The 27446-nt window shown below is 34.0% G+C and overlaps 1 protein-coding gene across 7 annotated transcripts in view; it reads left to right on the forward strand.

Annotated features, from left to right (window-relative positions):
* SEPT7 (septin 7) overlaps positions 1-27446 on the forward strand; it is a 71587-nt gene that overhangs the window by 34934 nt on the left and 9207 nt on the right. For all 7 annotated transcript variants that reach the window (XM_011362482.2, XM_011362481.2, XM_011362484.2 and 4 more), the window contains 8 exons: positions 2195-2301; positions 13299-13399; positions 14273-14407; positions 18869-18986; positions 21633-21725; positions 22782-22878; positions 24290-24341; positions 26143-26268. In XM_011362482.2, coding sequence (XP_011360784.1) covers positions 2195-2301; positions 13299-13399; positions 14273-14407; positions 18869-18986; positions 21633-21725; positions 22782-22878; positions 24290-24341; positions 26143-26268 — 829 coding nt within the window. The remainder of the gene's footprint in view (positions 1-2194; positions 2302-13298; positions 13400-14272; positions 14408-18868; positions 18987-21632; positions 21726-22781; positions 22879-24289; positions 24342-26142; positions 26269-27446) is intronic.

The raw sequence follows: 27446 nt of genomic DNA on the forward strand, positions 1-27446 counted from the left end.
GATTTCAACTGAGAAATTGGCTGATAATCTTAGTGAGGATTCCTTCTTTGTGATGTATCGCTTCTTTCTTGGTGCTTTCAAGAGTCTCTTTGTCTTTGGCGTTCATCAGTTGGATCATGATGTGTTCCAGTGTGGATCACCATGGATTTATCCTACTAAGAATTCCTTGAGATTCTTGGGTTTATAGCTTCATGTCTTTCATCAATTTGGAAGAATTTTTGGTCATTTTTTTTTCTTCAGATAATCCTTTTTCTTTTTTCTTCTGAAACTCTCATTGCACATATATTAATCCAGTTGATGATGTTCACAAATTCCTTAGGCTATGTTTACTTTTCTTCATTCTTTTTTCTTTCTGCTCTTTAGACTTTATAATTTTAATTGTCCTATTTTCCAGTTTGCTGATTCTTTCTTCAGTCAGCCCAGTTGTGCTGTAGAACCTTTCTAGTGAATTTTTAAATTCAGTTATTGTATTTTTTAGTTCCAGAATTTTTGTTTGGTTTCTTTTTACAATTTCTATCTCTTTGTTGATATTTTTGTTTTGTTCTTACATTTTCCCCCCTAATTTCCATTAGTTCTTTGTACCTATTTTCCTTTAGCTCTTTGGACATATTTAAGACAGCTATTTTAAAGTTTTCATCTACTAAGTACCAGTATCTGTGCTGCTTTAGAAATGGTTTCTGGGAATTTGTTTTGTTCCTTTCTGGGGACTCTGTTGTCCTGTTTCTTTGCATGCCTTTTGATTTGTTGTTGTTGTTGAAAAATGTGCGTTTTTAAAAAGTCACCCTTTCAAGTCTTTGCAGATTGGCTATATATCAGGGGAAACTGATATATATAGTTAGCTGGCCATGCTCTGAACCTAAAGATCAGCCTGAAGTGAAAGTTTAAGGTCATCTCAAAACCTTTCTGAACATGTATATTGCTTTGGCCTGTGTGTGGCTTCCTCAGTTTCTCCTCTATGTGTGAATTTTTTAATATAGTATACTTTTACATTTAACATCCAAAAATATTTTTATTAGTACCCCAAATTTTCATTTATGCTTCTAAGTGAAAATATTGTAGATAGTTCTGATAATCCTCAAATGTTTGAGTTTTATTCTAATCTTTTCTCCTTTGTTTAAGATATAAGAGTTAAGAACAAAGCAGGTGTGAAGAACTGTAACTTATTTTCCTGTGACTTAGAAATATCTGGAATTTTCATGTCTAAAAATAATGGCATCCCCTCATTCAAAAGGAGTAAGCCCCAGACCACCTAGAGCGGATCTTACCTTTCTTGAGAGTCAGTATGAAAAGAACTCAACCTAGGCATAGAAATAGTAAGGTTAATATTGTGACATTAGTTATTTAGGCTAAAGATGTTTATTAACCTATCAATAACTGGATTCTTTAGTCCTGTGCCATATTAATTGAGAATTACAATATGATTGTAATTTATTTTAACTGTGTATTATGTATATTCTGAAGCTGTTTATATTTTGATAAAAATTAATTGTGTATTTGGTGTGGTATATTAGACTTGACATGAAGGGTGAAGGAAGAGTGATATTAGAGGAAATTGTGTCCTACCTTCCTCCATTCCCACCTCCTGCCTCAGTCACAAGCACTATAAAAAGTAATTACCTATCTTTATTTTTTTTATTTTTTTTTTTTTAAGTCTAATTTATACTTTGGCTGTGTGGTATATGGGTGGTATAAATTGGAAGTATTTTTTTGTGGTTCACTTTTATACTGATGTGCATCGTGATTAATTTTCTTTTATGAGCAGATTCCTACTTTTCATAATTTCTTTGGTCAATGTCTGTATTAAGTGTTTATAGTTCACTTCTTCTATGTTTTATTTCACTAAAGTAGCAATATATAATCCAGTGTTTCTTTCATGACTAACTTTGACCTTAACGAAACATTACTGTTAAAATGGAGGCTACTTTATTAGATACATTACTTTTAAAGAACACAGATTGTAAAATTATAAAGCTAAAAGAATCCTTGGAATCCTATGAGTAATTTGATAAGAAAATGAATACAAAGAACTTACTCTAATAGGAAGTCTTTATATAGTACATTTTCTAATGTCACTTCTTTGTCCCACCAAGAAATACTTGCATAAAGCAAGTTTGATTATAGCATTGGTTTAATATTAAAGTCAATAACATGACTGAGTTTAACAGATTTTTTTTTTTCTCCCTATTTCTTTTAGGTGAATCTGGACTGGGAAAGTCAACGTTAATCAACTCATTATTCCTCACAGATTTGTATTCTCCAGAGTATCCAGGTCCTTCCCATAGAATAAAAAAGACTGTGCAGGTATGTATGTTAGTATTGTTAATTGATGATAAGCTGTAGTAATGTTTATAACACAAAAAATAGAGCCTATAACTTTTATTATGCTTCACTAGAGGTAGGTTTCAGATTTGGCCTCAACCAATATAAAGTGGTAAACATGATTATTGATAAAAGAGAGGGAAAGAAGTACAGCTAATTAGAGGAATTATTTTGATTAAAACCTTCTAAATTTATCTTGAGGGACCCTCCTAGAGATTATGCTATAATGTAGAAAATAATACCTCTGGAGTTATGCTGTCTGATAATGATAGCTACTTGCCATCTATGGCTATTTAAGTTTGAATGAGCTAAAAGTAAATAAAATTAAAAATTCAGTTTCTAATTTGCAGTAGTCACATTTCAAGTGCTCAATAGCCATATGTGGCAAATGGCTATAATTTGTACAGCGCAGATATATTTTCACCATTGCAGAACGTTCTGTTGGACGGTATAGAGAAAACATGACTCAAGGAAAAGTCATTATTATTTAAATACAGTGTTCTATATTAGTCAATAGAATAATACCACATTGATGGTTGAATGGCAGTAGCAATTCGTTAAGGCTTCCAAGCTATGTTGGTCTAATTTAGTACTTTTCAATCTTTTATGTGCATTCAGATCACCTGGGGAGCCTGGTAAGTTTAGTTTCTGTTTTAGTAGGTCTGAAGTGTGCTGGGAGTCTGCATTTCTAACAAAATCCCAGGTGATGGCAATGCTGCTGGCCCACAGACCACATTTCATATAGCAAAGTGCTGGACTCTAGATGCGCACTGTTCAGTACAGTAGCCGGTAGCCACATGTGGCTGTTGAGCTCTTAAAATACGGGTAGTCCAGATTGAGATGTTATGCAAGTATAAAATACACCTCTGATTTTGAAGACCTAGTACATAGAAAAGAAGTATTTCTTTAACAGTTTTTGAAATATTGATTACATTTTGTAGTGATAATATTTTGGTTATATTGGGTTAAATAAAATACATTAATTTCACCTGTTTGTTATTTTTAAAGTGGCTGCCGAAAATTTTCACATTACTTTCGTGGCTCATATTACATTTTTGTTGAGCAGCACTGCTCTAAATTATTGACTGAAAAAATTGTTGGTGGAATGACACAGCACGTAAACAGGAGAAAGTGAACAGTGCTGGCAGGAACAGGCTTTATTAAGGTAGTGATGCTGGAGCTGGATTTGAAGGATTGGTAGTGATTATCTCGGCGCACAAGAAGGGCAGTCTGGAAATTCTGGGCAGAAACATATGTATCAAACAGCAAGATGCAGTTTAGTAATTAGATTCCTAAGATGTAATTCTGGGATGTGAATATTTTATTTCTCCTCTTTTAAAGCCTTTTTTATTTTAGGAATTTTTTCGTATCCCTCATAAAGCTTGAGATTTCAGATTACCTGCAAAACTAAAAACTTGCTACTACGTGTTTTTATTTATTTTGTGATCATACTGGATATTTTAACCCTAAGCAAGAAGTTAAACTTGACTTTCTTAATTTCGGTATTTCAATTCAAGATCAGTAAACTAGGTATGTAGAAAATGTTATAGGAACCCCAGTGTAAATACCTAATTTTGGGCATATTTAGTGTAAAATACCTGTTAGCTCTTAATGGTCATGTACCTACCAATAGCGTTCTTGGTGATTATTGTTGGTAAGGACATTTTCTGAGTCCTCTTTGTATTTCTAGCACTTAGCAGCATGCCAGGCCTACATTAATAATAAAACAGGGTGAGTCATTAACATCTTCCAGGTGTTGTTGGAAGCACTTTAGATGCATTAACTTATTTAATTCTTTTAAGAACTTTATGAGGTAAGTGGTATTTTTATCCCCGTTTACGGATGTGGAAATTGAGGCACAGAGATGGTGATATGCCTGAGGTCAATGTAGTTAGAGTGATGACTTCAGATACAAGTCTAAACAGTCTGGTTTAGTCTGTTCTATCAAACTGTGTACTATTTCTATATTGTAGATAATAAATACTAGTTTAGTAGATTAACCAATTCTTAAGAAGTGGATTCGCTTTTCTTTATCTCATCCTCCCCTTTTTAATAATATTTGGTTCAACAAATGGTTTTCTTTTGCCTTATTTTACCTTTTCCTTTAAAAACATAGCGAAGGTAGATATTTTCCTATTTAGGCAATTTAGACAAAATGAAGACAAAATAGTTTGATCCGTGAAGTCATTTCTTTACCATAGTTTTGTAATACAGGAATAGTTCAAATAACATGGAAAATGCCTCTATAGGCTATAACGTCTGATCTGTCTGATGCTAGCTATAAGGATACGTAAGAGAAGTGTTTTTTTATAATAGTGCACACATGATGTTTTCTGTCACTTATTAGGTTTGAATTTGCAAGATGAACTCAGGAGGATATTGACTTTCCTTTAAGTATTAGGTTTGACATTCCAGTAAGCTACTGCTGGGTGGAAGCCAGTTAACTCATGAAAGTTTTGTACCTTACCATGTTTTATTTCACTTTGTTTAATAAACAAAGAACAATATTTCTAGCTCTCTAGATTCACCCATGCAGTGATTTTTGCTAGTTTTTGAACAGATGAGTGTATGGTCTCATGCAGTCTCCAACACATAGAAATCTAGTTTGATGTACTGTGCAACAATGTATTTGCTCAAACAACGAGAGTGCTTGTAATGTAGTTGTAACTGTGCTTACTCTGTCATGGTCCACATATTACAAACAGTATATTAAATAGGATTCATATTCAGTTGTCATCAGTGATTCCCCACATTGTGAAACTGAATATTTTTTCTTTTTGTTATATCTTCTCAATTTTATATAGTGAGCATGCTTTTATAATTGAAAACAAAATAAATAAATAAATAAAAAAAAACCTTTCAGAAAAGGAAATATACTAAAAGATAAAAAGTACCCATGGGTGGAGTAAAATTCATATTAAAAATTGGTTCTAGGTCAGTTCAGCAAAGCCTGTCTTTTAATAATAGTCCTTATGCCAAAATCGAATCTGCCAAACAAATCAACAAATTTATCAAAAATATTGACAGACGGTATGGTACTGTCTACCCTAAACCAGCTGCTCTTTCTGCAGAAGTTTTCTTCTCACTCAGTGACAATTCTACCTTTCCAGCTGCTCAGACCAAATAACTTGGTGCCATCTTTAACTCCATTCTTCTCTTAACTCCACATGTAGTCTCATCAGTAAATCCTGTTACCTCCTTCACAACGTACTCAAATCCTACTACCACTTTTCCCCACTTCCCTGCTACCACTCATATCCACTGTTCCATCCTCATCTCTCTTCCTGGATTATTGCAGTAGCCTCTTCACTCACCTCTCTGGTTTGATCCTTGGCCAACACCCTAATCTCTTTAACAAAGCAGCTAGAGTTTTCTTTTATAGTGTGAGAGTTTCCTTTTATAGTGTAAATCAGATTCCCTGGCACCTTTTAGCCCTAAACCCTTCAGTGGCTTCCTGTCTCATTCAGAGCAAGGCCAGAGTCCTTAACAATATCTAGGAGACCCTATAGGATTTGTCCTCACCGCCCTCTTCAACCTATTTCCTACACTTTTCCACTTTTGCCTTATTCTGCTCTAGCCAGACCAACCTCCTTTTTGTTCTTTGAACAGGCTAATGCTGCTTCTACCCCACGGTCCTTTCACTTCTATATCTCTGCCTACAGTGTCCTTCCCTGAGATAGCCTCATGACTTGCTCCCTAATTTTTATCAGTTCTCTGCTTAAAAGTTGCTTTCTCAGTTATGCCACCCTATAAACTCCCTCCAGTCCCTACCCCCAGCTCCAAAGGTATAAGCTCCATGAGAGTAGGGACTTCATTTTTTCAGTACTATAAGCTCAATTCCTAGAACTGTATCTGTTATGTGTTAGCATCCAATATTTGTTGAATGATCAAACAAACGATTTAAAAATTTATAAGTGTTTTGTTGGGATATTTGAAAATTTGAGGACCTTTGAAGTTTTGTTGATCTTTGTTTCTTGATCTGTAAAGTCCTGTGACTCACCATTGTAGATTAAATGGAATAGTTTTAAATCTGAGGATCTTTTTCAAAGTTTTATTGATTATTTGAATTTTGTCTTGAGCAATATTTTTTAAAATTTAATTTTTAATTGTTGTGCAGCTTGTATACTAAATGGACACAAATTTAAGCGTAGAGCTTAATGAGTTTTTTTATATGTATTTCTATATCCAGGTAACTACCACCCAGATTAAGGTATACATTTCTAGCACTCCAGAAGGTTTCCTGTGCCTCCTCTCACTCAGTATTATACCTGCCCCTGAATATAAACACTTTTCTGACTTCTATCTGTATGGATTAATTTTGCCTGTTCTTGAATTTTATTTAAATATATTTCTTGTGTTTGATTTCTTTCACTGAAGAATTTATCTGTGGTATTTGTTCATGTTGTATTAGTTGTGGTTCTGTTTCATTGCTGTATAGTATTCCATTGTAGGACTATATCACAGCTATCATTTCTATAGATTTTTAGTTTTTGACCAATGTGAATATTCTTGTACAAGTCTTTTGGTGGACATAGGCACTCATTTTTATTGTGTACATGTGTGTACATAAAGTTATTAAGGTATTTCATTGTTTAAGTATATTTTCTTTGATTTTTATAAAATTGAACATGTCTTTTATACTCATTAACTGTTCAAATCTTATTGAAGTGGTTTGACCATCTTCATATTTCCTTTGTTTTCCTTCTTGATCTGGAGAAGGCTTATCTAGATAATAATGGTCCATTACATTTCAGAAATTGCAGACAATTTTTCCCAGGCTAGCGTCTGTTAAAGACATGGGGAAAGGTTCTCAATTCATTAGAATTCTTTTTGCTTTGGCCTGTCTTCAGAAGAATCCAGTCTAAACTCACTTTATCTTCCTTTAAGGTAACACTTCAAAAGTGCCCTCTTTTATTGTGAATATCTTCCTGACTTTTTTAAAAACAAAGGAGTAATTAGGGCTGAGAGAGTATCTCTAGTAAGATTTTTAAGACAAAGGCCTCTGTGCCACTGTTAAATCCTCCACCTTTTCTTTTCTTTTTAACCAAAAGTAAGACTACATCCTGAGAACTGAGAACTGGATTGATAGTTAGAGTACCAGAGAAGTCCTCTTTCCTTAAGTGTACCATGGACCTTCTAAATTCTTTTCCCACTTACTCAGGAGAGAACACGACATGTTAGAGAATAGAATGTAATTTTCTTTTTCAGTTGACTGGCTCTTCATGAAGCCTGTAATCTGTCTGATCTGCTCTTGGAAGCTCGTAAATTCTCTCAGTAGAGAGTGGTCAGAAGTATTGTATCTTTGCCCAGACATATTAGACCAGGAGAAACATATAATCCTGAATTTCAAAAGGCATATGTCTACAGTTTCCCTGACCTGAAGGCTTTCTGGAACACTTCCAACTGTCAAAAAAAAAAAAAAAAAAAAAAAAAAGAAAAGAAGGAGGAGGAGGAGGAGGAGGAGAATAGAAAAATCCTGTGATGTGACCAAATAGAGAGTGAAATTTTAATAAAGACCATGATTTCATAATTTCTTTGAGCATCGTTTATTTACAGGAGACTTGTATCTTAGAAAGGAATTCCTTCACAGTCTTGGAAGGAAAGAGAGGCTGTCTACATTGAATAGAAATGATTTTGAGCTTCCTGTTACATATAAGTGGTTCCGATTTGAGCGAAGTTTTCAATATTTGGTAGAAGCCCTCTAAGATTAATTCTTGACCTCCTATGTTGGGCCTCATGACCCTAAGCTAAGCAGTTTCAAATGCGAGCTGACACTCTAGTCCTGGAATTGTTTATACTGTAGTGGTTCTCAAACTTGAGTGTGCATCACAGTCACCTGAAAGACTTGCTAAAACAGATTGCTGAGACCCCACCCTAGAGTTTGCTGTTTAGTAGGTTTGAGGCAGGGTCCAAAGAATTTGCATGTCTAGTAAGTTCCCAGGCTATACAGCTGCCAGTCTGGGTGCTACACTTTGAGAACCAGTGCTCTGTACTGTTTCTGGCCTAGGCTGGTTTCATCCTATCTCTATGGGAAGAAAGTAAGAGAGGGAACTGTTTTTCCTTAGTTCTTTCAGAATTTTTCAAATTGAGTGAAGAAGCATCATGTTACTTCTGTTTTCATTCATATATATTTTTTCAATAGACTGATTAAAATGAAGTGATAGAAACAATTGAACACTTGAGTTCTACTTCATGTTCCAGTCTCAAATATAGATCCTCAGATTAACAGTATTATTAAGAGCAATACTACATACAATATCTGGTGTATGGTAGCAAATCTTACTACTTTGTTACATTTAAAATTTTTTAGATCGTATTTCGCGTCAGCGAAAGGTTGCCAGCTATCTTCTAGGAAAAGACTGTCCTTTATTCTGAGACTAAAATCCGTTTCAATTTCTTTTGTGAAATGAGTGTTAGATTTTTTTTTCCTTTTTTAAGTTCTTAGTTGAGAACCTTATGTTGGGCCTCTTTAAAACTTTTTTTTCTTGGTTTGTAAAGTCCTCTAAATGTAAATCACTGTTGTAGGTTAAATAGATAACAAAGATTTTAGAGGTGAGGTAAGTTGAAAACAATGAATTCTATCCCAGAGATAACATGTTATAGACTATTTGAAACATTTTTATAGAGTCCAATTAGAAAATGTTCCTGTTGATGCTGCTCCAGTGTTGGTAGTTTTTTTGAACCAGTCATTCACAGAACAGACACTGGAATGCTTGTTTTATACTAGGCTTTGGGACTACAGTGGTGATGGACACAATTCTCAAGGATCTCAATCAAGTGAAGGATATAACAAACAATTATGATTTAGTGAGAAAGATGCTGCTGCTGTAAGGTACTATGAAGGTGACTTTGGCAAGGTAGATTTTAGTGAAGTAGGAATGGAGAGCAAGATAGCAGTGGATTGAGAAGTGAATGTTAAGTGAGGCAGTGAAATTGGGACTTTAGGAAGGAAGGAATGCGAGGGGAATACCTAGGGGTTGAGTATTAGGGGACTGAGAGAGTCATGTGGTTTTTATTTCCTGGGAATATTTATATCCTATGAAGAATCAGTCCCTAAGAGATGAGAGGTTGAAGATATAGGGGAAATAGTCTAAATAGTGTCAAGATGACTCTAAAATGGAAAGTGACCAGAAACTCAGCATAGATTGAGAAATTAGCCTTAGGGAGAAAGATCTGTTCCAATGAACAGGAGAAAATAAGTGATGGCTTAAGACAAATCAGAGATGCTCTTGTCTTCAAGCAGAGATAAGGTAATTTTCAGAGCATGGTGGCAAAGACAGGTAGAGCTTGGGAAGAGCCTTTCGGGAAAATGAGAAAGGCATGAGACTAAGCAGCACATGAAAGGATTATCAGGTAGCAGAGAAGTTCTTTTTGAGGTTGAAGTTCATGAATTTTATGGAATAGAAAGGTATCTGAGCTGGAAAGGAAAAGAAATAAATGGTTTGAGAAGGGGGTTGCTAACAGAAAATGAAAGGGACAAGGGACTTAAGATATCAGTGTAGGGGGATGGGAATGAGATGTAGTGGTTCAGAGAGTAGAAGGCAGAATTAGAACCTTTAGATCAACTTTTTCTTCTCAATAAACTAGTTCTGGGGGTTGACGAGAGGAAGTAGTCTTTAGGCATAACTTCTGTTGGTTCCTGCTTTTTGTTTCTTGTGGAACATAATGAAGCATTTTAGATGATGTTTGTCTTTGGAGCCATTAAATAAAGTAGATAGCTTTTGTGTTTGAGCTAAGTGGACTATCTCAGGCTGTTCAAGTCTGTAAAGCTTTAGCTTTAATGCCGAGCAAGTGTAGGTAGCAGTAGCTCTTGACAGAAAATTTTAACCCTCTCCTCAAAATTTAATATAGTTAATTAACACTTTTTATTTACCATAACAAATGGCTTTTAAACATTAGGTTAGAAAAGTTTTGTGTATTTAGCTATCTTTTGAAAATGAAAGAAATAAAGCAGTATCATTGAGAGTTTGACTTTGTTTTCTCAGAATGAAAAAACTATTATTAGAAAAAATGAATGCCTTGGATTTCTGGAATCTAGAAATCCAAAGAGGCCTTAATAAATTAATTAGACATAAACAATATAATGGGCTTTAGTTTTATTTTTCAGAGAGAAAGAGTTGAAAATGCCCTTGATTCATTTCTTCAGTATTATGTATTTAATCTTAGAGAACTCTGAGTGATGCCATAAAATATGCTGATGTGACCTGCTTAAATAAAGTGCATGGGAAAGTGGCCATTTGGAATATATTTGTAAAGAAAAGTTTGAAATTCCTGGACTTGAACTGATTTGTTTTCCATGGATCCCATGAGGATACTTGCAAAAGCAGATGATAAGATACAGTTGGATCCTGTGAATGGCACTAGTTTACAGTTATGTTTTCTGGATTTTTTTCCATATGTTGCTGTGTTCTTTGTATCTGACCATGTATGGATACACAGAATTTCATAGGCCAGAGAAGAAAGGACGCTTTATAAATAGACTAAAGTATATAAAATGCAGATCTTCATTTTTCTTATTGTGTCAGTAAACAAGTTGTTGAACTGATTTTTAAAAATCAAAACAAGGAGACAAAGATCTTAAAGTTTAGGCTATTATGGTGTGTGATTAGTATACAGTTTATTACTGAAGGTAAAAATGGGCTTCGTTTAGTAATAAGAGAACCAGAAATGGTTTGAAGTAAAATTGGGAAATGATTTGTGTAGCACAATTACATTTTTGCATCAGTTTCTAATATACAGTACTGTCATTTAGAAAAATTTTTAGGTAAAGGGGTGGTATAATTACTTTAGATTTTTCTGTTTTAGTGACTGTTACCATAAGTGAATGATGGAGGTGGAGGTGAATTTGAGGAATATTGAAGTATTAGATTTGACTAGATTGTCCTTTAAAAAAAATTGATATATAATTGACATATAACCAGATTGGTCTTTTCGCTAGAGGACCACCAGGCATATAAAATGTGAGCTTCCTGGGCCACTTGAGATAATATCACTTACATTTTTGTTTTAGTTTTGATAATCTAACACCGATGGTTCTGATTATTTTCTGTTATTTTGCCCCTCTCATATTATTAGAGTAACCTGGCATCAGACAAGCTGTATTATCTTGGCTATGTGATGTGAAACACTGGTATCTTAAGTCATGTGCATCTATCATTGATTTTGAAGATGACCAGAAAATATTAGAACCCATATTTTTTAATGTTTTTTTTTAAACATTACAGAGAAATTAATACTTAATATTTAGTGTTCAGATTGCCAATTGTAAATATTTGGTAGATTATAAATATACTTCTTTTGGGGGTGTTCAAGTTTTTCACTGAGAATTTACACCAGAGTCAAAGCAGTCTGAAAACTATTGGCCTAAAATATAAGACTTTTGCCTCTTATTTGTCTAAAAGAAGATGAGAAGCTCCTCCTTGGACTTGCATGTCCAAATCTCAGGCAGTGTCTTCAGTTTTAACAAGTTTCTTTTTTGATAATATTCTTTTAACAAAATAACTTACAATTCCATTAGACCTGTACTGTCCAATACAGTAGTCTAAGTCACTAAGCCATGTGGCTATTTAAATTTAAGTTGATTTGAATTAAATTAAGCATTCTGTTCTTCAGTTACTTTTGTCACATTTCAAGGGTTAAGTAGCCATGTGGGGATACCAAATTGGGCAGTGCAGATATAGAACATGTTTATCATTTCGGAAAGTTCTATTAGACAGTGCTGATACAGACTTTTTGCTCAGCAATCTTACTTTCATCTTCTCAGTCTCTCCATGCATCAACTGGCATCTGTAAGAAAATGCCAAAAGAAAATGGAAAGACATCATTTCTGTAATATCTGAAGGGGAACCAAACTTCTACCCAGAAATTAGTCATTTTTCCTTTCCAAACTGTGTTAAACAGCATAGATAGTTGAAGTTGCTTTTCACACATCTGTGATTACATTTTCCCTTTAAGTCTGGTAGTACTTAATTTATATCATATTATTGCAGTTAATGCTCAAAGTTTAATATAATTATTGCCCCTTAAGTTAGCCTTTGAGCATACATGGAGCCTCTAGTCTTAGTAAGTACTTGATATAAATGTACAGTGAATGGAAGCTTTTCTTTTTCTGTGAGAATTATTATTCTTTTCTGTTTAAATCATCAGTCAGTGTTCACTTTATCTTGCAGCAGCCTAAGCCTAAGATGAATGAATGATACACATTCTGATACATAACTTGGGGTCACAGAAAATTTTCAATTGTAGGAGGAACTGTTACTGTTTAAGTCCTGTATGCTTTCTCAAGTAGAGTATTTTTACAAATTCTAAAGAGAACTGAAGATCTTAATCAGAGTTAATAGGGTTTTACCCTACCAGAATATATTTTTTTCAATGCCTGGATGTTTGCTGATTGCTTTGGCCTAAATGTGCAATATCACGTTTGAGAAGAGAACTGGATCTTAGCCATAACATAAACACAAGTGTAAACAATTACAGACATGTGGAGAAAGATTTGGGAATGGTAATAAGTTCACCTGAGTAATTGGTTTGAACCAAACTAGATGGAGATAGTCCAAGAAAACATTTACTCTGAGTGCTAGATTAGATGTAATTGTCTGATTAATCACTTTTGATCTCTGAATTATTGAATCATTCCAGTACACTGTTTATTTGTATTATTAGATGTGCATTTAGGTTATATAAGTATTAGATGTCTTTAGTGATTATTAATATTTTATCAGTTCTTGTTTTCCTTCTTTATATCAACTGTGAGCCATAAACCCACTATTTACATATGTGCTTTTTTTTCCCTCGAATGATTAGGACTTCTAATGCCCGTAATAATTAATTCTAAAGAAAATGTGGAGTTGGGTAAATTTAGTTTGCAAAAAGCTTGTCTATTGGTTGGTTTGATTAACGCTCATGTCCCTACGTCTTACCTTATAGAAAACTATAGGTGTAATGTACGGTATTAATATCTGCACCAATGACTCTTACAGGTAGAACAGTCCAAAGTGTTAATCAAAGAAGGTGGTGTTCAGTTGCTGCTCACGATAGTTGATACCCCGGGATTTGGAGACGCAGTGGATAATAGTAATTGGTAAGAAGGGTTTGTCATCACTGCTTTCCATTGCATTTGGAGTATGAGATGGTTAGACTTTTTCTGCTTAACATTTAAAAATGTCTCATCTTATTAGAGGCCACTAAACTTCATTTGCTATGACTTGGGTTTATCTACCAACTTTGCCACTTACTTAACAATGTTGCTTAATTTCTTTGCACTGATTTTTTTTCTATAAAATAGAGATAACACTTTTCCTAGAATTATTTTGAAGACAAATTCTAAAACATATGAGAATTTTTATTATTATAGGAAATTTAAAACTTTTCATTCTCTTCTATAATTTTATACATTATTTTCTGTCACATACTAATTTAAATCTTATTTTAGATCTTCAGTTTTCCCATATGTCATAAATGAAGAAAACATCCATGGCATTTTAGTTGGTAGTAATATTTTAGTATTTTATAAACAACATTTTAATTTTTCTTTGAATTCCATGTTGTTTTTGAAGTAAAGTTGTGTCAACTTTTAAAACACCCAAATAAGTTCATCATGAGAGTTTCATTTTGTTTAATCTTTTTATTTAAAATGAAATCTTATTTGGATGTAATTTCTCATATTATAAAGTATTTTAGCATCAGGGGAAATAATATAATAATTTTGTTGTGTTTTGACTCTAAACAATTTTCTTTCATATGGAAAGTTTAGAAGTAATGACTCAAGACTTAGTCAACATAATTTATAGGTGTTTTAAATCAGTGTATATTGTAGAATAATTTGAGATATCTTCTAATGGTTAGATTGGTTTTGTTTATTTAAAAATATTGATTATTGCCCTTTGACAGCCATCAGTTGTACATTTATATGTAGAATTGCAACTTAATTATTTTATTTATCTGCGTTCTTTAGCTGGCAGCCTGTTATCGACTACATTGATAGTAAATTTGAGGACTACCTAAATGCAGAATCTCGAGTGAACAGACGTCAGATGCCTGATAACAGGGTGCAGTGTTGTTTATACTTCATTGCTCCTTCGGGACATGGGTCAGTACCTTGATGCTTCTGATAATGCTTTTTGTTGTTGTTGTTGTTTATTACTCAGCTTTGGGTGCATATTTTAGTAATCCTCATCTCTGTGGTGTATGTTTAACTATACCAGTTGTAAAGTCCCAAGTTCCATGTAAAAAATTGCTTATAAAGAAACTTTTTCAGTGCTAGGTGAGCTTACAGTGATTTTACTTCTTAGTTTCTCATGTATGAGGCTTTTTACCTGCTTCATAGAAAAGAACAGTGTTTCCATCACTGTAGTTTGATGTCTCACTGTGGCTAATTTAGCTTTCTTTTTGATCACTCTTGCACTAATTGAACCACCCAGTAAGGAGAAGCTGCCATAACAATTAGCTTAGACATATTCTGAGAAACTCCAAAGAGGTTATTTACTATAGAGCTGATAGAGGTTACCAAAAAACCTAAGTGCCAAAGTTCTTATGCACTATTTCTTTCTTCAGTAAATCTATTTGGCTTCTGTTTCACCTTAGCCATCACAGTCACATTGTTTAAGTATGTCATCAGTGCAAAACTTCTACTTACCAGGAGGTAAGATGTAAATATCTAGACATTCATCTGGTGTGATTGTTCTGTGTTAGTACAGTCAGTGTGTACTTCCTTTTTTGTTGTCTGTACTCCTTCTGTCATTTTGAGTAGACACATGTGTTATTGTCAACTGCAGATGTTTATAATTACTCTTCTCTAATATTTTTCTTTGGGTAAATGACTCAGCATAACTCAGCTACTGGATGATTGTAACTCCACCATCTCTCCACCAAAAGGTTTATAACGTAGTATCAGACAAAAAAGTATTGAGTCATCCAACACCCAGATTACAGCAGTGTAAACCAGTTCCTTCATAAGAGTACCTTTCCCTTCTGTTTTCTTCTGCTTCTTTCTCTACCTTTTTCCAAGACAGGCTAGTCCCCATTATCACCATCTTGGTTGAGCATTATCACCACATAAAGCCTTAATTATGTAGTTTACCAATTTTACACTGACAGTTTGTAATGGTGCAAAAGTTTCTTTATTTCTAATATACATCTATGATAATGAAGCACAAAATTAACTCATCTACTTAAAAGGCTCAAAGAAAAGGTAATCTCACAAATATGACTTTTTATGAGTACTTGTTAACTTCTTCCTGAATTTATATTTTTTAAATCATTCTAGTTTAACTTGTTAGGGCTTTTTCCTGGACACCAACAGAGTAAAATCTTATCTGCAGTTAAGTCAATAGAAATTTGTCAGTTTATAAAGTTTTATTATATTAGATCTTTTGGACTATCTCCAAGATTTAGTAATTCTCATGAAATCCCTTTTTTTTTTTTTTTAATCCTCTAGGGGAAAATACATTTCTTAAAATTGCATGGGAAATAGATATATTTTTTTTTAAGAAAAAATATTTGATATGATTCAAATGATGTGTAGTGGCTTTAGGCCATTTTTTGCTTGTCACAAGGGAATGAGAGTTCAAAATTTTCACTTCCTATGTATAAAAATGTGCTTTTGAGTAGTTTCTCAGCTTAAATAGTTTGAGAAATGGAACAAAGTTTTGCTCATTTGTAAGTGCTACTTTGCATTTAAATGAAAGAATATGACACTGAATTTTATATAGAGAGTTCCAAATCCCTGGCTCACCACAGAGTGAAATTCCGGGCAATCTGATAGATGAATTAGGGCCTTTCTGTCTTATCTGGGCAGTCCCTGGATTCCCTTTTTAGAAGGATCCTGTTTCTGGAGTTATTATAAATTGTTTCAGCAGTGCATTTTCAGTGCCTGCCACCTCACCCCACCAGGTGTCATCACACAGGGCTAATTTATGATTTCACCTATTGTTGTTCCATTTTCTTTGTTCAGTGGTTGGTAATTGCTATTAAAATAAACAACTGACTTGGAACTTGAATTTTAAAATGTTTTTACCCTTTTGAATATTGATTGCCACTTAAAAAAATCGATGTCAGTCACTGAGTTTTATATAGAATGTTTTTCCATATGTGTGTGTGTGTGTGTTTGTGTGTGTGTGTGTATTATATCTCTTATTTGCCCTGTAGTTATTTTTTTATTTTGCCGTAAGCTTTGGGGTTAGTTTTTCCCCTCTAATGCGAGTTTACCTTCTAGAAATTTTATAAAGGACTTTCCATTGTTTAAAAACAACATTTAGGAACTAAATTTATTGGAAAAGATGACCCAAAATAAAACTAAATGGACAGAGGAAAGATTTCAACCAGAATATATATAATGTACATGTGAACTAAATCTTTCCTGCTGTTGACATTTTGTAAGCTTCCAAAATTTGTATTCTAATTTAAAATGGCAAAAGGGTTTTATCAGGGCTTTTATAAAAGGGTTAACCTTTCCCGAAGTTTAATTTTTAAGCTGATTTAAATTTAATTTCTTCTTCCCTGTTTTATATTTAAAAAATTGGCTTTCCTAATTTCCTTATTATGTAATTTTTAAGTGTCTTTCTCAAATTGTAATAATAAATATTCAGCAAGTATTGTTTTACTTTACAAAATCTTGATAACTTAGATTTTGATTTTAATATTTTATAATAAATGCTTTTAAGATTTATTAAAATTTTAGATTAACCGAATTTTTTTGTCACTGTTTTAAGTGGGCGATGGTGGTAGTAAATTTTCCTGAGTATAATCTGGGAAGTAAACCATAAAAATTTACAAATCTGAAATTTATTGAGCCATACCTTTTATATTTAGTTTTATTTTGTGGAATATTAATTTTTGGTCTCAAATATATTCTAGATGTGATGAATTTTTTTTTTGTTTTCATTTAGAGTTATTAAAAGACATATGGGAAATCATAGCAGCTTATTAGTTCTTGGTCAGTAAATATTTGGGCACCTCCAGTGTTGATACAGTACTATGTGTTGGAGATACAGATGAGCGAGACAAAGCCCTTGCTCTTGAGGATCTTCTAGTGAGGAAATGGGAAAAACAAATATATGAGTAGGCAGTTATTATATGGCAAAGTAAGGGGTGAAGTGAGAATTGTAAGCCAGGTCCTAAAGTCAAATAGGTATTAGGCAGTTCAAGAAGAGGGATGGGAGTGGAATGTGCTCCAGGCAGAGGCACTGCTCTGTGGCCAGAGGTCAAACTGTGATGCTTTCAGGGGATTGTGAGAAGTTCAAAATGGCTGGCATATTGGAAGTAGGAGGTAGCAAAATCTACTAAGGAATGCTAAGAGATGAGGGCAGCTGGAGAGGTTATATCTTCCCAGGCTTGTGGTCGACACGAGCTAAGGACTCTGGCCTTCAGTAAGGTTTTTAGTCAGGAAATGACTCAATCAGATTTGGATTTTAGAAATACCATTCTGACCAGTGTGCATGGTTTGGAGGGAAACCAGATAGATTCTTGTAATTATCCATGCCAAAGGTTATGGTGTCCTGAACCAAAGTAATTGAAATGAAGATAAATATAAAAATATATTTATTGGTTCAGCAAGTCGTGGTGAATCTTTGCAAGTGAGAAAGAAGGGAAGAATCTTGGGTTTCAGCTTTGAGTAATTGGGTGGATTGTAGTGCTAGTCACTGAAAGAGAAACACAGAAACAGGGTAGTTTGGGGGTTCAGATGAGCTTTTCAAGGAGCCAAAGTGGGATGTCCAGGTAGTATTTCCACTGGATGAGCACAAGTCTGGAATGTAAGAGTGAAATCTGGGCTCAGTGTGAAGATTTGGAAGACATTAACCCATACAGGATGATAGAAATCATTGTAGTTGATGATGAGCATACACATTGTAGAGTAAGATGAGAAGAAGGCCTACTTGGGAATTTTGATGGACATACCTCTTAGGGGAATAGCATACAAAGAAGATCCTGAAAAGTAGCCTAAGGGAACAGCTCGTGAAGAAGTAATGCCAAACGCTGCATAATAGGCATATTAAAAAGTAATGGTAAACACCATGGCATTTATGAGTTAGCTACTGCTAATTGTATTATATTAGCAGCATGGAAGTATTTGGTGACTTTGAGAATGTAGTGTTGTGGAGGCAGCAGTCAGATTATAATGGGTAAAAGTGATGATGTAGAAGATTCTCTTTTGAGACTCTTTTCTGAGAAATAGACTTGGTAGCAAGAACTGAATATGGGGTTCAAAGAGAACTACCATTTTTCACTTAAGAACAAAGTTTTCTCAAATTTGAGTAATAAATATAGAAGCTACTCTGGGAAAGCTTACAAAGATCCTTTCTGTTTTTTCTAATTTCTCTTTAGGGCCAAAACCTTATGACCAGGGTCTTCAAGGGCCGGAGTTAGAGCCTTCTTAGCCACTCTGGTGCTTCTTGAAGTCCTGTTCTACTGAACTGTTGCTAGCCCAGTACATCTTTAGAGAGTGTTTCTTATAACTAAGTAAAGTAGTTCCAATGTATTTAACTTAGCATTGATGTGAAGAATTTTTTCCCCTACTTATCAATCCAGTTATATTAAATACTGTGTATTTCAGACTTAAACCATTGGATATTGAGTTTATGAAGCGTTTGCATGAAAAAGTGAACATCATCCCACTTATTGCCAAAGCAGACACACTCACACCAGAGGAGTGCCAACAGTTTAAAAAACAGGTAGGCTGAATAAACTTGAATTCTTGGGTGTCTCATACTGCTCACGTAATTTGCAGTTTTTATATTTTCAGTGTATAATATGTTACAGTATATTTCTCTTGCTACTTTTCTATATGGTCGTTTATACTGTATTACAAGCAACTCTTGAAAATAATTCTCTGCCTTAGTTTTCTCTTCAAAGCCCTTATATATCCATTATTATAGTGCCGTTATCATTTGTCACTTAAATAAGGCTCTTGTAGATATTTCTGTATAGCCTTCACCAGTACCCCACACCCATTAGAATTATTTTCTTAGACTGAATTTCCAGCAAGAGAATTAATTATTTTTTGAAAGGGTATGATTATTTTATGATTTCCCCCCAGATTATCATGGTGTTTTCCCACTAAAACAACTAAATTCCTTTTATAATGGGTATATTTGTTTCAGTGCCTTGCTAGTAGCACCATTTGTCATTTTTATTTTTAAAAATTTTTTAAATTTTGAAGTGGTACCTAATCATTTCTTTAACTTTTAATTTTCCATAAAGGCTGAACACTTTTTAAAGCAGTATATTTTCCCTCACTGTTGCGTTTAGTTTGTTATATATTACATTTTATGAAATGTAGAGTCAGTTTCTTGTTACTTTTCTATTACAGGAGCCTATTTTTTATTTTTTAGGTCAATGTTGTATTTTGTAAACCGTAGCTACTTTGTATAATATTTAAAAATAATTCTTAGAGTTAATTATCTCTCATTGTCCTTGTAGTCCCCTTTGTAACAAGATACTTTTTTTTCTTACTTTTTTCAGTGTGAATTTTAGAGTACCTCAAACTCGTTACAAAAAAACAAAAATCTATTGAAATTTGTTTTGAAATAGTGTTAAATCTGTTTAAGTTTTGAGAATGTTTTAGTACATTACTTTTAGTATATTAAACATTTCTACCAGGAGTATGTTTCTTTATTTTACATTTACTCTCATTTTTATTTTGTAATATGCTTTTTCTAAGTTTAGATACTAATCATGTAATACATTTCTCCTCTCCTGTCTCGATTAGTATGTATCATGATTTATAGTGGTACTAAGAACTTAGAAAAAAAGATAAGCAGTGATCTCTACTTCCAAATCGGTTACATTGTGCAGTTTTCTTTTTCATGTGCTTAAAAATATGATTTTTAACCAGGGGTGCCACTCAGAATCATCTAGAGAACCTTTTCAAAATAAGTTATTGGATCATATCCCTACAAGTTGGTTCTGTAGATTAAGGTAGGTTTTTGGCACTTGTTATTTTGCAGATGCTCACTCAGGCCTTTTTAATACACAACCTCTGACTAAGAGCTATGGCTCTTAGAGCTAGCTTTTCCTGTTTTCTTTTTTTTTTTTTCCCATCTAGTCATGCATTTGACACCTCATTATTTATTCTCATGGTTTTTTTCCTATATAGATGATATATGTATATAAATTGTAAAAGGTGTGTGGTCCTATTTTTTTCCCCTGGCAATTTTACTTCTACCTAGTATTGTAATCATAACACATTTTGGTTAGGGTCTCTTTACTGCTGCTGGGGACTCATCAGAGTCGCACTGAAATACCAGTAGAGACAGGGAGCTAGTTCTAGATATGTTAGCTACTGGAGTAGGGGAGGTAAGTTGAACATTATTTGGATATCTATATTCTGTTTAGAATTTGGAATAATTTTGGACACGGTAATTTGAATAGAACTCAGTTATTTCTGATGTTGTTATTAAGTTGCCTTTTTTCTGCCTTTTCCTTATTAACTCCTTAGCTTCATACTTTCCACGGTGAGGTTTATTTTCTCTGTGTGTTTCCCCAATCTTTATCTCTTGCTCCTTGATTTGTGTGTATGCACATGCACGTGCTAGGATATTTTCTGACAGTATGCAAACTTCTCCTGGAGCCAATGCTGTATGTAGTTTTACTTACCTTTGCCACATTCTACTAAAAATTTTAGGTGAGTTTAAGCTCTTGATTCAGCCGATTAAAACAGTTGGAGAGAGCTGTATCTACAGAAAGAATCTCAGTCATTGTAAATAAATGCTTAAAGCCATTATAGTAGAAATCAACTAGAACAGTGGTTCCCAACCTTTTTGGCACCAGGGACAGGTGCACCTGTGAGAATCTAATGCCTTATGATCTCAGTGATCTGAGGTGAAGCTGAGGCGGTGATGCTAGTGCTGGGGAGCGGCTGCAAATACAGACGAAGCTTCACTCACTGGCCCCCACTGCTCAACCTGCTGTGTGGCCCGGTTCCTAACAGGCCACAGACTGGTACCTGGTCTGCAGCCCGGGGGTTAGGGACCCCTGAACTAGAGAAAGGCTTTTCTGGAATCTTACATCATTTTTAGAACTCTTTTAGTTTTATAACCACATAATTTTAACATTTCTGAATTAATTGGATTTTGGGAATAGTACTCATATTTCAATTTAATCGTTTTTGTTTTGTTTTAAAACCAGAATAGTACCTCTTTTTGATTTTTATTATTATTTTTTTTTGTACCTTGTTTTTAGGTTAACGTTTTGCATCACTGAAAATTAGTAAAGGACCTGGAGCAGAGGACTCATATGAATTTAAGAATATAATAAAAATAAAGTTAATATACTAATTATGTGTGATGCTTTTTTGGTTATTTCCTCTTTCATTTTAGATAATGAAAGAAATCCAAGAACATAAAATTAAAATATATGAATTTCCAGAGACAGATGATGAAGAAGAAAATAAGCTTGTTAAAAAGATAAAGGTAAGTTAATTCCCATACATATACTAAAATGTTTTGGGAATTTAAACACACCACAGTTTCCACTGAAATGACCAAAAATATCAGTGTTTTTAAGTAGTCGGCTTACAGAATAAATACAGATTATTCAGTGTTGAATTCAACTTTGCAATTTACTTTGTTGAGAGGTTATTATATGTAATCAAGCATCGTATGGAATAGAGATGAATAACATGTTTCTTATGGTTTTCAGTTAACTGGTTTCATATTATATAAATTCCTCCCTTAAAAAAACATAATGAGAAGGGAAGGGATTTGTTCTTCAATGCTGTTATGCTTACTCTTTGTTTTATGAGCCAGACAAAAATATGTTTTCTTTTGTCCTTTTATAAAAACCAACTAAAAATCTATACCAACATAATTTTCTGTACTTTTAATTTTTGGTGGTTTCCTAAGTACCCTGGACTTAAAAATGACATATCGATTAATGGCATTATGTAAGCTAATAATATCTTGGAATAGTGAAATACTTATACCAATAAAGAATTTCTGGGGTTTTATAAAATAGCCATAAATTTTATATATTCTTATTTATTTCTGGGAGTCACAAGAATCTTGAAAGACAGTACTCTGAGTTTGGATGAATACAAATCCAGTCCCCCAGATTTGGACTTCCAAAGGTAGAGTTTAGCAAGTTTGATAGTCTCTACTTCCAGGCCTCTTAGAATTGCTTTGTGACCAACTTAGGTGGGTTAGTCACAAGCCTCATTTTTTCCCTCTAACTGCCAATATATTTTTTACCCTCTTTAATTTTTCCAGTATGGGACTTCTTTTTGGAATGATTTTTTAAAGGAATAATTTGATCATTATTCTTAAATTTTCAGAGGAAATATTATTTGTTTACATTGGTGACAGTACCTTGTAATGGCAGTTTACTAAATAGTAATTGAGCGACCTATACATGTGAATGTAGACACTATCAAGGTAATTTTTTGCTAATCTGTTGAGTAACGTAACTTTTGTTCTTGAATTTGTGAGGACTATAGAGATGTATTTGAACAAGAATACTTTGTTTTATAGGACCGTTTACCTCTTGCTGTGGTAGGTAGTAATACTATCATCGAAGTTAATGGCAAAAGGGTCAGAGGAAGGCAGTATCCTTGGGGTGTTGCTGAAGGTAAGGTTTTCTTTGGTGAATGACTTTCTATAAGAGCTCACAAATGTGATAAAAAATTTTATATAGTAAGTAGTATGATATACCCACTGCATTGATATATTCTAGATTTTCAAAGGTGGTTGTGAATTCAATTTCATTTAGTCTCATTTCCTCATAAGTACATTCCAGTTTCTCAGTTTCTCAGATCTGATGTCCTGCCAAGGCAGGCAAGTCTGTGTGAAATCCTAACACTGGAATACTTTAGAAGTTGCTTTTCAGTGCCCCCATCCTCCCACCTCTGCTCCATCATTAAGTCTATTTCTATTTTCGTATTTGAAAACATGCTTATAATGCAGGGGTTCTTTACCTGGGACCCAAAGTTTGCTTCCAAGGGACCTAAAAAACCTTGTATTGAAAACAATTTTGGAGAAAAGGCTTCTCTTACTTTTATCTAGAGTCCCTGATGAGTCTGGGACCCTCAAGAATGACTGAGAACAACTTTCATAGGTCCAGTTAAAACATTCACAACTTCTTTTCCTCAGGACAAAGATTGCTTTGTTTGGTGTCTTATCTTTAGAGAAAAGAAATCATTATTAAGACCTCCTTTACTGATATTGTAAGGAGTTTTAAACACCAGTAAAATCTTAGCGATAGCATCAAATCTCAGAAGTCCACTTGGCAATGTAGACTTGTTTCCCCAAGTTTATGTTTTTATATTGATTTAACCTAATAAAAAAGTTAAAATCTTCTGTATTATGTAGTATCTTGGAACCAAGATTGAGTCATGATTATTTTATCTATTTGTCGTTATTGCTCTGAAAGATTCTGTAATTTTGGGGATATTTTTCCAAATTATTGTCCTTATCAGTGACTGTTCTCACCAGTAACATTGTACTCATTCCCAGCTGTCAACCCCAGGTAACCTTCAGTTGCTGAGTTAAGGCTTTAGAACGGGTATAAGCCTTGAGATATGAGCTGAAGAAATTGTTTTGTATCTCTAGTTTTCGTACCCCATCCCCAAGAGTGTTCATATAATTGATACATTTTTTAAAAAATAAAGGACCTTAAAGTTCTTGGCTCACATTTTCATTTTCATTACTTTAAGGAGGTTCGTCTAAAGTGATTCCCCCTTACCCCAACACTAAATTTTTAAAATGCATTTTATTATGTACTAAATGTATTCTCTACCAATAAAGAAAAAAAGATACAATGTCCGCTTTCAAAATCTCAAAATCGTTTGCTCTGAAGAGCTCAGTTAGGGTTATGTATTTCATCATACTCTTAAATTAAGGACTCTGTTAGTGTTTAACCTTAATGAAAAATTAAGCTATTTTGCATATTCTCTTGTGTTACCCCCACTTTCTTGTGAAATTTCCTTTGAGAAGATTACAGTTAGTGGAAATAATCTATGTGGTCTTTTTTTTTTTTATAGTTGAAAATGGTGAACATTGTGATTTCACAATTTTAAGAAATATGTTGATAAGGTAAGTGTGAGCAGTAATGAACATAACAAGTGTTTTTTTCCCCTAAATAAAGTTAGTGTTGGACAGATTTGTTTTTTGCCTTCTATAAATGTAGCTAATTTAAATCGGTATCTTCATTCTAGCACTGAAGTAAGAGTGCATGGAGGAAACGTGGATTATTTCTCCAGAGTTTTAAAATCATTAGCAAAAATACAAAATAAGCTGCGCGGCTAGGGATAGATAGGAAAGTAAGTCTGTTTAGCATTCTACTTTGTGTCGAGGTTTTAACACTGAAAGAGAGGTATGGAAAGTAGAAAGGAAAAGGCTGTTGCTCTTTAAGGTGAAAAGCTTGAGAAAAGTGGAAGGGAAGGCTAGGTTTGGATGACATATTTCTTGTAAAGGGAAGCTTATAATATAGTTAAAGAGGTTGTATGATGTCACCTATAACATATACTGGTACCAAAAAATGAGTGACAGCCAAGGAGAAAATTGTCATGGTTTAGAGTGGCTTGACTCAAAGGCTAGAACATTTTTGAGCGTTGGTGACAAATTAGCATGAACTGTTCAGTTTCCACCACTGGCTGTATGCCTGGAATAAGGAGATGTGTGACTTGACTTCAGCATTAGGTGTAGCTGTAGTGGCCATAGAGAGGATACATCTGTCAGGGGACAGAGTATAAATTAAAGGAGAGGAGATTTGTGGAAAACTCAGACTTAGAACTAGGGGGAGTAAACTATCAGAGAACTACGTGGAAATGTCAGATAGTAGGAGATAAATCAGAGTAATTGAACATTACATTCTGTTCACAAAGGGGAGAGTAATGGTAAATGTTTTATAAATATCGGGAAGAATAAAAACAGAGCACATCTTTATATTTGCCCCTCGGAAGGGAGTTCTGGAAAGGCGGCAGGTGTGGAAGATGGCAGATGCAGGAATGGATGGTGAGGAAAGGGAGGATGCTGCCACACCACGCACACTCTAGAGCCTGCATTTCTCAAGGGTGTCAGGCAGCAGCTCAGGGTGTCTTTGGCATCTTGAATCATTAAGGAATGATGAAATTGTCTCATGTATAGTTTATCTCATATGTATTGTTTTTATATTATTGTAGAAATGCTGTGAGCAAACATTCATTTAACCAAGATGCCACATTCACTGGACAGTTTGAATAAACAGACGTTTACTCTAAATCAGAATTCTCCAGTTTGAATCTAACTTGATATGTGATCTAAAGTGTCCCTTTGTGTTCATTACCTTAGCAAAAACTCAGATATTAATAATATTGCTAAAAGTAAAGCTATTTCTTTTAGGTTTATAAGCTTCAGTAGAAACTAATCAACTTCCCCTTCTCTAGTAAAATAAAATATATACAACAGGTTCTCGAATAATGTCATTTTGCTCAGTGTTGTTTCATTATCATGTTGAGACGCTATAGGAATTTAACTCTTGTTTTTATCCTCTAGCCTGTGGTAAAAATAGTTTTGATATATTTCGTTACATTTAAAGTTGCAGAACCTATCGATGTTAAATGATTAATAAAGGTAAATATTCTTCTGTAGAAATGTCATATTTAGTAACTGCTTTGAGGGATTTTATGGCTCTTAAATTCTCATTCGGAACCTAAATTAACATTGGTGTCAAGTTAGTGCATCGTATGTATCTCGCTCTGCCTTGAATGTGAATGAAAACAAGTGAATGCCATCGTCCTTAAGAATAGTCTTGCTTGTTTTAAATCTGAAATTTTTGTTTTGGTAAAATTTCTAATTTATATCAGAACTTTTTTCATAGAAACAAACTCTTGATCCTGTTATTTATTTACGACAGAACACACATGCAGGACTTGAAAGATGTCACTAATAATGTACACTATGAGAACTATCGGAGCAGGAAACTGGCAGCCGTGACTTACAATGGAGTTGATAATAACAAGAATAAAGGGCAGCTTACAAAGTAAGTATGCATCGTTTCCTCCAGAAAAAGTATGATTTATGTATTAAATAATCATATTGTTTCATTTTCATCAAATTTCTCTTGTCTACTGAGGAGAAAATTGGGATGGTGTTTTTTATGCACAACAGCATAAGTTTATATTGTTAAGCTCTGTTTTGGCAGTTTTATAATTTAATTATTGGAAGAAGTGTTGTTTTATTACCTTGTTCCTTAAGTGAAAGAGCCTTGTATTCTCTTCTGGTCATTTGCCATCATCTTTATTATACACCACACATTTAATAGATTCCCATTTAGAAATCAAACAGTTCCTTTGGCAAATACTTTTTTTTTAAGGGAAGAGAAAAGTTACTACCAAGATCTCTTCACCCGTTTTTCCTTATAAACATCCCATAGTCTCTTTAAGGTAAATAAACACAGAGCTTCTACCTTTTATTATGTCTTTTTAAAATAAAACTTTTTGATAGCAGAGTTTTCACTAACATTATGTAGAAACAAAGGACAGAACTAAACAAAAGGAATATTTAGGCGAGTGTAGTCTTCGTTACCATCTCTGTTCCTACTGTGTATTTCCAGGGACTAAATTAGCCGGGGTTTGGATTTCTTCTGTTGTGTTTTAGAGTGGTGTGCGTGACTGCTGAGTGTGTACCTTCACCCTACCAAGCTAGGATCTCAGGCTGTGGTGGTTTTATGATGAGATAGGAAAGAGATGTGTGGGAAGGCTGATGAGCTGGCTGGTGCAGTCTTGGTAACAGTGTCCGTGCTGTGTTTTATAGTGACCACAGCCCTTACCATGGGAAAAAAAGTTCTTGTTTTCTTTTTTAGTTATGTCTCCACAGTGGCCCTACATTCCAGAAGAAAGCACACAAAGCATTAACAGTTAGTTATTGGCAAAGTCACAGGCAGTTCTCTTTTAAAACTGATCTTAGACCTAACTCTATGTTTATTTTTTTCCACATTTTTCTTCTCATGTTTGGGTCATAAATCCCTAATTGGGTCTTAACCTTGAATTTTTTCTTATGCTTTTAACGTGCTTATTTGAGGAACTTCATTGATCAGTTCCTAGGTTTTTTGTTTTCAAAGAGCTTGTGAGAGCGATTGTTAAAAAGGCTGATTTCTAGGTTCAGTTTTTAGTTGGTGATTCTGATTCAGTAGGTGGGGAATGGGCCTGAGGGTTTGTA

The sequence above is a fragment of the Pteropus vampyrus genome, unplaced genomic scaffold (assembly GCF_000151845.1).
Source record: "Pteropus vampyrus isolate Shadow unplaced genomic scaffold, Pvam_2.0 Scaffold75, whole genome shotgun sequence".
NCBI classification, from domain to species: Eukaryota; Metazoa; Chordata; class Mammalia; order Chiroptera; family Pteropodidae; genus Pteropus; species Pteropus vampyrus.